At 48.9% G+C, this 9,115-nt stretch overlaps 1 protein-coding gene across 7 annotated transcripts in view; it reads left to right on the forward strand.

Annotated features, from left to right (window-relative positions):
• satb2 (SATB homeobox 2) overlaps positions 1-4,227 on the forward strand; it is a 44,075-nt gene extending 39,848 nt beyond the window's left edge. For 5 of the 7 annotated variants that reach the window (XM_030343475.1, XM_030343476.1, XM_030343477.1 and 2 more), the window contains exons 13-14: positions 1,016-1,225; positions 1,434-4,227. In XM_030343475.1, the coding sequence (XP_030199335.1) occupies positions 1,016-1,225; positions 1,434-1,895 (672 nt within the window). In that variant the 3' untranslated portion in view covers positions 1,896-4,227. The remainder of the gene's footprint in view (positions 1-1,015; positions 1,226-1,433) is intronic. The other 2 variants (XM_030343479.1, XM_030343478.1) reach the window with 1 other exon arrangement.
• Positions 4,228-9,115: the final 4,888 nt, after the last annotated feature.

Here is a 9,115-nt window from a genome sequence, read left to right on the forward strand (position 1 = left end):
AACCTCTGTCTTAAACCTTCTCAGAACATGTTCTTCCATCTGCGCTTTGTCTTAGTCCCTAATCAAATAATTGGATTAACGTTATCGGATTAGCTCCGTTGTATCATTCATCATGTAGGCTTTCATCATTTCGCTCTGACTCAAGTGTACTCCAAACCTCAACTTCCGAACCGTTAAATATTTGTTCCGACGCTAGTTGTTGATCACCCGGGGTTGACCTAATGCCTAACCACCTGGAGAGCAAACTTGGATTCTCTCTTCCCCGCTCTACCTCTCCGCCCCTTCTTGTTTTGTCTGTCTGGTTATGAATGGAGGAGTTAAACAGTGATGGGGCGTCGTAAGTTAGGTAATGAGAGACTCCGCAGGGCGTTCAGGCGTTTCACCACGGCTAATCATACGCGCATTTCTGGGGTCAAAGGTATGGCATATTGGAGATAGAGCTGGATTTGGGTAATAGGCCGTGGTGCTCTGCTACCCATGATCCATGGTTTCTCACCTCCATGCTTGGCTCCCATGCCCCCAGGGCTTCTGTGTTCAGCAATGGTCACGGCTCGTCCGTCACATCTTGTATAAGACAACACAAAAAGCGGACTTTGTGATGAGATACAAGGGACTTAAAACACCCCTGTAAATCAAACACTAGTACACGGTTTGAGATGAGTTTGTTAAGGGGCATCAGTCTGGATGCATGCTACATCTTGGATGGCATTAGGCTAGAGCTTTACCAACCGAGAGTTGTTCAAACTCTACCTACCTTCCAGGTATGAGCGGCACTGCTTCCCAGTTTGGGGGAACAAGTGGTTTCTGCATGTCTAGTACAGTTCACCTCAAGGAATGGGTTAACACGCTGAGATTGAACGGGGCAAAGGATTGTTGTCCTGGATCAATGGCAGCTTCCCATCAGTCCCGAGAGACCCAGGGTTGCTCGGAGTTTGCTGTACCCTTCCCCTTCACACGGCCCTATAACATCCCAGGCCGCCATTTTGATGAGGGGTCACCGCACCCCACTAATCAGATGTTCTACCTTTCCCGGCAGGCCCTCCACCACCGGCCGCAACCCACCCCCATAAAGGAGCAGCACCGCTCCCCCATGCGTGAAGAGCCTTTACCCCCCCAGGGGAACGACGAGGGGCAGCAGAACGCAGGAGCGGGAAATTCAGGCGGATGTACACCAGGGAGTGGACCCGGCGCCGGATGCACCAAGAAGCCACGTTCGCGCACCAAGGTACGGCCCTTCCATGTCAATAACCTTTATGACCGTGGTACAAGAGCTTTGGGAAAACATTTAAAATAGAGTTTTGAGAAAACGCGTATAAATCTATAATGAGATCTTGATGCTGGATTTTCAAACTGCAGTCAAATTCGAATGAGCTGTTATGTACCGGTTTTACCAATTCAAACCTTATCCTCTCTCTCTGTCCACGCGGTTCTAGATCTCTCTGGAGGCGCTGGCCATCCTGCAGAGCTTCATCCAGGACGTGGGGCTGTACCCGGACCAGGAGGCCATCCACACCCTGTCGGCCCAGCTGGACCTGCCCAAGCACACCATCATCAAGTTCTTCCAGAACCAGCGCTACCACGTCAAGCACCACGGCCGTCTGAAGGAGCTGGGCGAGAGCGCGGCGGCCAGCGGCGGGGTGGACGTCAGCGAGTACCGGGACGAGGAGCTGCTCTCGGGCTCCGAGGACCCCGAGTCCAGCGAGGACGGGGCGGAGGAGATGTACCCCTCTGCGGAGGGCGGTGGCGGCGGTGGCCAGACGACGGCGCCCAGCAGCCAGACCTCCTCAGGGAACGGCATGGCCCACGACGAGGGCAAGGACAAGGGAGCCGGTCGGGCAGGAGGGGCGCTGAGGTCCCCCTGGGAGCTCTTCGTCCAGTCCAAGAGATCTGGCTGACCACCAGAGGTAGAGACCGACACGCAGAACACAGGAAGACCAAGAGAAAGAGGATGATGGAAGGAAGTGGGAAGGAACGGATGGGGCCACGATAACGAATCCACAAAGTAACGAGTTAGGAGATGACTTAGGCCGGACATGGCTTTATGCAGTTGGCATAGGTTGACATCAGAGAAAACGCGGCTTGTAAATTACCGGCTGTACATAGTAACAGTCTCGGAGAGAAATTTGTGAAATTGTAAGTTGCAGAACCGTGTCTTCAAATAGACAGTTACCTCTGTGAAAAAAAGTAGGTGTACAATCTGCTGTGATGCAGACGTTGATGTGTAACTGTGAAAGACAGTTCCCCCTGTACAGCATTTCAATTACTCATCCGCAACTTTTGAGGTAGCAGAACTGCTGCTGCAAGAAACACCTCAAACCCACAGACATTGATGCACAACACAACTTGTGCAACTCCAGAACACTAAGCCTGGCATCATTTTACCCCGAGCCAAGAGCTCCCTTTAAAAGGTCAGGCCTCTTGCATCCTCTGTCCCAAAAATCACAAATTCCCCTTCTTATCTGCGATGTCTCTAGCACAGCCACGCTTACGCATGTGGCCAAAATCGGACATTTGTTGAATGGACTCTGGGGGCAGATTCCTCAGACAGAAAGCCATGGGTATCTGAGGAGCTGAATAGGCCAACGTGAAGGCTTCTGTCCCTCTGTAAACCGAATATATTGTGAAAGGAAGAAGAACTCTATTGATTGCCCCCCCCCCCCCCCCCCGCCCCGCCCCAACCCCATACACCCATTCCAACACACACTCCAAACGATCGCCCGAAGCACTTACGCATCCTACGACAGGCTCTTGACGTCTATTGGTGCCATGGACTCCCATTTGACCCTTCCAACACCTCCTGCTCTCCAATTGGCCCCATTGTCCAGGCTCCCAAAGACTGTGAATACAAAATAGAAAGTGAACATAGTAGAGGCACCGAAAGACGGACAGGGAGCCAGGAGAAGGACGTTGGGAACACTTATTGGAACTGTGGGCTGTTTTTGGCACCCAGAGAGCTGGGCTAACATCAGGAATCACTGATGTTTAAAAATAATCCCCTAACCCCTAATAATTCCAAACCCTAACCTCCCACACCAAGGATTGTCTGGAACTGGAGGACGGTTTTGGCCCTTCCTGGCAACCCCGCCAGCCCCCGGCATATGTGGCGAGAGAGAGAAGAAAATTTTGAGCGAGAGAGGAGGGGACGGGAGATTTTCAGCAACCAAACAATCAGTCACTTTATGTGCGGTAGCCCCACCCCCCGAATCTCCGCCCTCCTTTGCCCTAATTGGTGCCCACAGTCTCGTGCTTCACCGCACCTACTCGCACTTAGACGCCAACCAACCCTATTTATTGCTATCTTTATCCACCGTGATTATTATTATTATTATTATCATTATTGTTATTATTATATTTGTTGTTATGGTCATGCCAGTCACCATGTGTAGTTTCTGTTTTGTTTTTTTATATTTCCATGGTTGGCGACGTTTGGCTCGCAAAGACGCTGTGGGAAAAAAAGACATATAAGCAGACTCCTTGAAAAAAAAAAGACATATAAAAAAAAAAAAGGGATAAAGAAAATGGAGTAGAAGCAGTTACTGTGTTTTCTTAGTAAAAGACCTCTGGTGTCACATAAAACGTATTTTTTTCTTGATCCTGTTCCCCAAAGAGTATAGAAAGGACCTTGACCAGAACAGGTTCCAACTGAGTATAATACAAAATACTGTATTAGCGATTAAACTGTGCTATTTTCTCTGTTTGTTTGTTTGTTGCTGCAGACAATGACAATCGACTTTTTTGAGCCTTTTAAGAAAAACGGCAGACTTCACTATATTCCTCCACTTTGAGTGTATGTCAAAACAAAGTACCAGACGTTGGTCTAACGTGTCCGTGATATTCTTTTATGTTTGAGTTTCCTCTTTCTGTCTGAGTGACTACGAGTGTTTTGGATAGACCAGGTTAATACACACAGTAAATACACAGAGTATTTAAAAAAAACAATCCAAACCTTTTTATTTTGTTTCCCGTGTCTGGTGCAAATTGTGTACAAAATGTGTTTAAATCTGTATCTTAAAATGGAAAGTAGTAAACTATGTTGAGGTTCTTTCTGTTTGACCTTCTCTACCGGCTGCTATGGTAGGCCTACAGCAATGCAGATGACCTGTCTTGTGATTCCAATCATTATTCCAATCACTTTGTTAGGTTTTCTTCTCTGTATGGCAGGAATCAGGGTTTTTGTCAGTCTTAGTTCATTCAATGTTGAAGTGAATAAAAAAATGTATGAAAACATGGACTGGTTTTATTGTGAAATATAACATTTTGTATGTCGATAGCCTTCTGCTACCATGACAAACGGACACACTGAAATCATCCACTCAATAGAAAAGCACACAATAACATACACACACACACACACACACACACACACACACATAAACAAACTGTTTCTCTAACACACACACACACACACACAGATGCACACACACACACAATAGAAAAGCACAAACTAACACACACACACTAACATAAACAAACTGTATCTCACACACACATAGACACACATACATGCATAAACACCTCACAGACAAACACACCCACACACACACAGGCACATGCATACACTTGCAAACACACACATAAATAGCATCTGGGCTGAGACTTGTTCCAAACCAATCAATTAACAGCCTGTGTTAAACCACAAGGGCTGGGGTTTCTAATAAGAGACTGTGTGTGGGGAGAGACAGTAATTCACACGGACGCCCTGCCAACACTTTCAGACTCTCTTTCTCTCGCACACACACACACGCACGCACACCAACGTACAAACAAACACTCTGAGGGTCTCTCTTTCTCTCACACGCGTTCACTCACACACTCACACACACTCACTGTGTATCTTTCACTCTCTTCGTGTCTCAAGTGTCCCTCTCTTTTTTTCCCACACACTCTGTCTCCCTCTCTCTCTCTCTCTCTCTCTCTCTCTCTCTCTCTCTCTCTCTCTCTCTCCCTCTCTCTCTCTCTCTCTCTCTCTCTCTCTCTCTCTCTCTCTCTCTCTGTCTCTCTCTCTCTCTCTCTCTCTCTCTCTCTCTCTCTCTCTCTCTCTCTCTCTCTCTCTCTCTCTCTCTCTCTCTCTCTCCCCTCTCATATTAAGAGCTGTTTAATATGCCTGGAGGGGGCTATAGCTGAGTGTGTCCCCCCCCCCCCCCCCCGCCCCACCTCTCCTGCATTTTCTGTGTCATTGAGCACCAAGTCGTTACAGACGACCCAAAGACATAAGTCCTGAGTGTAAGACACCTGTCATTAGAGGCTGGCTAAGCCAGGCATTCAGAGTAACCATTACTTATCAAACTCAGAGAATTAACTGAGATCTGGAGAAAAGTTACAGAAAAAAAGGTGTTTAGGCGGGGATTGTTTCAATGTGTGCGAATGTGAAACAATGCACGAACCCAACCGGAGACGAAGACGTGTCTGTCTCTCATTGTGATTGCTTCTGTTACACAGAAGTAGACGGCGTTCAGAACTCCCTGAAGTGTTGTGGATTAAAGTGGAAGAGCTCACAGAGCTTTGATGAAGGAACAAGCTGCCTTTTTATAATCACACACGTGCACACACAGACACGTGTATGCGTGTGTGTGTGTGTGTGTGTGTGTGTGTGTGTGTGTGTGTGTGTGTGTGTGTGTGTGTGTGTGTGTGTGTGTGTGTGTGTGTGTGTGTGTGTGTGTGTGTGTGTGTGTGTGTGAGACCGTGTCAACCCCAAGTGGCAGCTTAAACACTAAGATTGTTCTGCCCTGCCACATCTCATCAGACTGGACATTCATTACAGTGACACTGAGTGTGTGTGTGTGGGTCTGTGTGTGTGTGAGTGTGTGAGTGTTTACGTGTGTGTGAGTGTGTGTATGTGCCTATGTGTGTGTGTGTGTGTGTGTGTGTGTGAGTGCAAGTATACATGCACATGGACGCGTGCTTGTGCATGGGTGCAAGTGTGTACACGTGCATGCGGGCCGGCGCACTCCCAGTGTGTGTGTGTGTGTGTGTGTGTGTGTGTGTGTGTGTGTGTGTGTGTGTGTGTGTGTGTGTGTGTGTGTGTGTGTGTGTGTGTGTGTGTGTGTCTGTCTGCCGTGTTTAGCAGCACAGCATGCATCATCATCCCGCTCTTCCGGTGAGTCTGGCGACGGTGACTCTGGGGGCTGAACAATGGAGCTAAGTGTCGCTGATGAGCCGGGGTGTCTGAGGGTCTCTGGGAAGACGGTCGGCCCCGCCCCGCCGCTCCTCCTCTGAGGGGGGCCGGCACGACAGACAATCAGCTCACGCAGGGAGAAGACGACAGGGTCCGATAATTACACCCGCTGGGACGTGCCGCCACTCGACTCTCCGGCACGCCGAGGAAGCCCCGTCTGTCTGACTCGCTGTCTTTCTGATTGTGCGCTTCGTGTCTGTTGACTTTGTGTCTTTTTTTGAAACCGTGTATGTGTGTCCATTCCTAGAACGTCGATCGGCAAAGTCTGAAGGAGCCGTTGGTGCGACTTTTATTTGAAACATTGGACCAGACAATGATCGTTAAGGGTTTAGTGGCAAACAGATCAGCACATGATTGATAGATAGTCTCCTTATTAAAGGCTATTCTTCTGTTATGATATTAACATGGCTGTGCTCACAGTAATATTAACCGTCGAGGAAGCTGTCCATGGACTGGTTGCGTTGTGTTTTCTAAAAAAAGAGGGATTTAAGCAGAAGTGTGTATGGAGATGAAAGGACCACTGCATGGGTGAGAGATCAGCGCACAGACCACATCCCTCCACAGTCTCCGGGGGTCTGCTCCAGTCCGGCCCATTAATGTTACCCTCGTCTGCAGTCGCCACATTGTTGTCTACAGGACAACACAACATGGGGACACAACGCTGTCAAGTACGTGTTTATTTAGAGCAGGAATCCTTTGACTCCCAATAGTTTACGCCTTTGTCTGTGTAATGTGTGCGCCCGTGTCTGTGTATGTGTGTCTGTGTGTGTGTGTGTGTGCGTGTGTTCATGTGTGTGTCCCCCTTCAAAGCCAGAGACTATTTCCGAACAGTTGGTCTTTTCAACAATAGTGTGTATTGTTTTGAATTGAGCGGAACTGGTGAAGAAAGGGGGGGGGAGGGAGGGGGGCAGGACACAGCCGCAAGAACCAAATAGCATTTCATCTGGAAATGAGGACAATCAAAGAGAATCATGAACGTAAAAGAAATGTATAATTACCCAGGAGGTTGCATTTGGTGGGAATTTACTGGAAACAGCCGAAGACAATGCAAGTTCCTTTGTTTATTTAGTAACCGAATACCTCCTGTAGACCGTTGTTACTAAGAAGGGCCGTCAGGGATGTGCACAGATTTGCAAATAAACTTTATCAAACTGTTTGCGCCCGCCTCGGAGTGAGGAAATCGGATTACCCTTCACTTTTTAATCTGCCAAACTCATCAATCTGAACGACGCTCAAAGAGCGGTATGCAATATGTATGGAAATGCTGTTCCCACCTTCATATTCCTGCGTACGCCATTTTGAGTGAATATTCTCATTAAGGTGTTTTTATTGACACACTGAATACATTTGCTCCAGTAATAGTATTTCGGCATCGCTAATTTCCACCTCCCCTACTTTATGTTCCCTCTCCTCTCAGAATACCCTATTATGACTGGCAAGGAATTCTAATTCATCACCTGGCCTTTTGTTTTTAATCCACATGAAACGAAGATACAGAAATGATATGAATCTTTAATGTTTTGTTAGCGTAGGAAGTAATTATAAGGATCTTTTTCATATGGGAAATCAGTTTGTCTACTATGATAGTCTTCTAGCAGTGCCACCCCAACCCATCCCCAGTACCCCCCCCCCCCCCCCCTCCCCCCAAACCCCCCCCCCCCCCCCTCCCCCCAAAACCCTCCCCCCAAACCTTACACACAGACACACACTCACAAACAAACAGAGACACACACACACACACACGCCTGCGAGCACACCCCCCTCGACTCCCCCTCGCCCATCCCCTCTCAGCCGGTGAGCACCTCTGGTTTTCATTCATTCTCTGTTCTCCTCCCACCTCCGAGTCTAAATCTCCTAATTCAACTCATTATTCGCTCAATTGGTGGGCCTGAACCCCTCCCGCCCGGGGTCCTGTAGAGCTGGTTGTCATTAGCAGCCGGTCCTTCTCATGCAGCCAGAGCTGCGGATAGAGAGAGACAGAGCACCACTGGCGCTCACACGTCTCACACACAGACACAAAACACCCCCCTGACACACGCGGGCACGCATTCGCGTGTGTGTGCGCGCACACAAACAAATACGCGTGTTTAAACACACATTGGTCGAATGTTTGTGTCGCCGCAGTCAAAGCGTTTTCGCTGCAGGACCGTTTTGTTGCCGCGGTGTCAGTGCAGTGAAGTGAGCGCCTCGGTGACTGCGTTGTGGGTCTGTTCCACTGTGTTGTGAGTCAGATCGGTTTAGTTTTTTTTGGGGGGGGACAGACGGACTAAAGGGTAGGAGAACAGACTCTAATGCGTGCATGTGGGCAGGACCACCCGCAGTGCTGTGGTTCCCGGGGATGGGAGCTTTGCGCTTGGCTGGGGAGCGCAGCAGGGGCCGGAGGCCTGTGCGGATGCTCACTCGGGGAGGATTGGGGGGGGGGGGGGGGGGGAGGGGGGGATCCCTGGGATCCCTGGGGGGAGATCCTTTGGAGCTGGGCTGACCAATCGCTGGTTAGAATGAAAGGTGATAAAAAAGAGAACATAGAGCATTGAAATAAAGTGGTGAGGAACAGAGATTCAGAATACGATGTCTAGTAGCTGACATTGCTGCTGTGAGGGAGAGAGAAAAGACAGAGAGAGGTAGAGCGAGATACAGAGAGAGAGGGGGGGGGGGGGGGGAGAGGGAGTGGAAAGACAGAGATAAAGAAAGACAGAGAGAAATAAAGAAAAGAGAGAGAGCAAAAGAGGGAGGAAGGGAGAGATGGAGAAAGAGATAAACAGACAGAGACAGACACAAGAGTGAGAGAGGAGAGAGAGAGAGAGAAACACAACAACAGAGAGAGAGAGAGAGAGAGAGAGAGAGAGAGAGAGAGAGAGAGAGAGAGAGAGAGAGAGAGAGAGCGACAGAGAAGGACAGAGAAAGGAGGGAGAGAAGGAGACAGAGAGATTGACAGGTGTC

The sequence above is a fragment of the Gadus morhua genome, chromosome 20 (genome assembly GCF_902167405.1).
Source record: "Gadus morhua chromosome 20, gadMor3.0, whole genome shotgun sequence".
In the NCBI taxonomy this organism is placed as follows: domain Eukaryota; kingdom Metazoa; phylum Chordata; class Actinopteri; order Gadiformes; family Gadidae; genus Gadus; species Gadus morhua.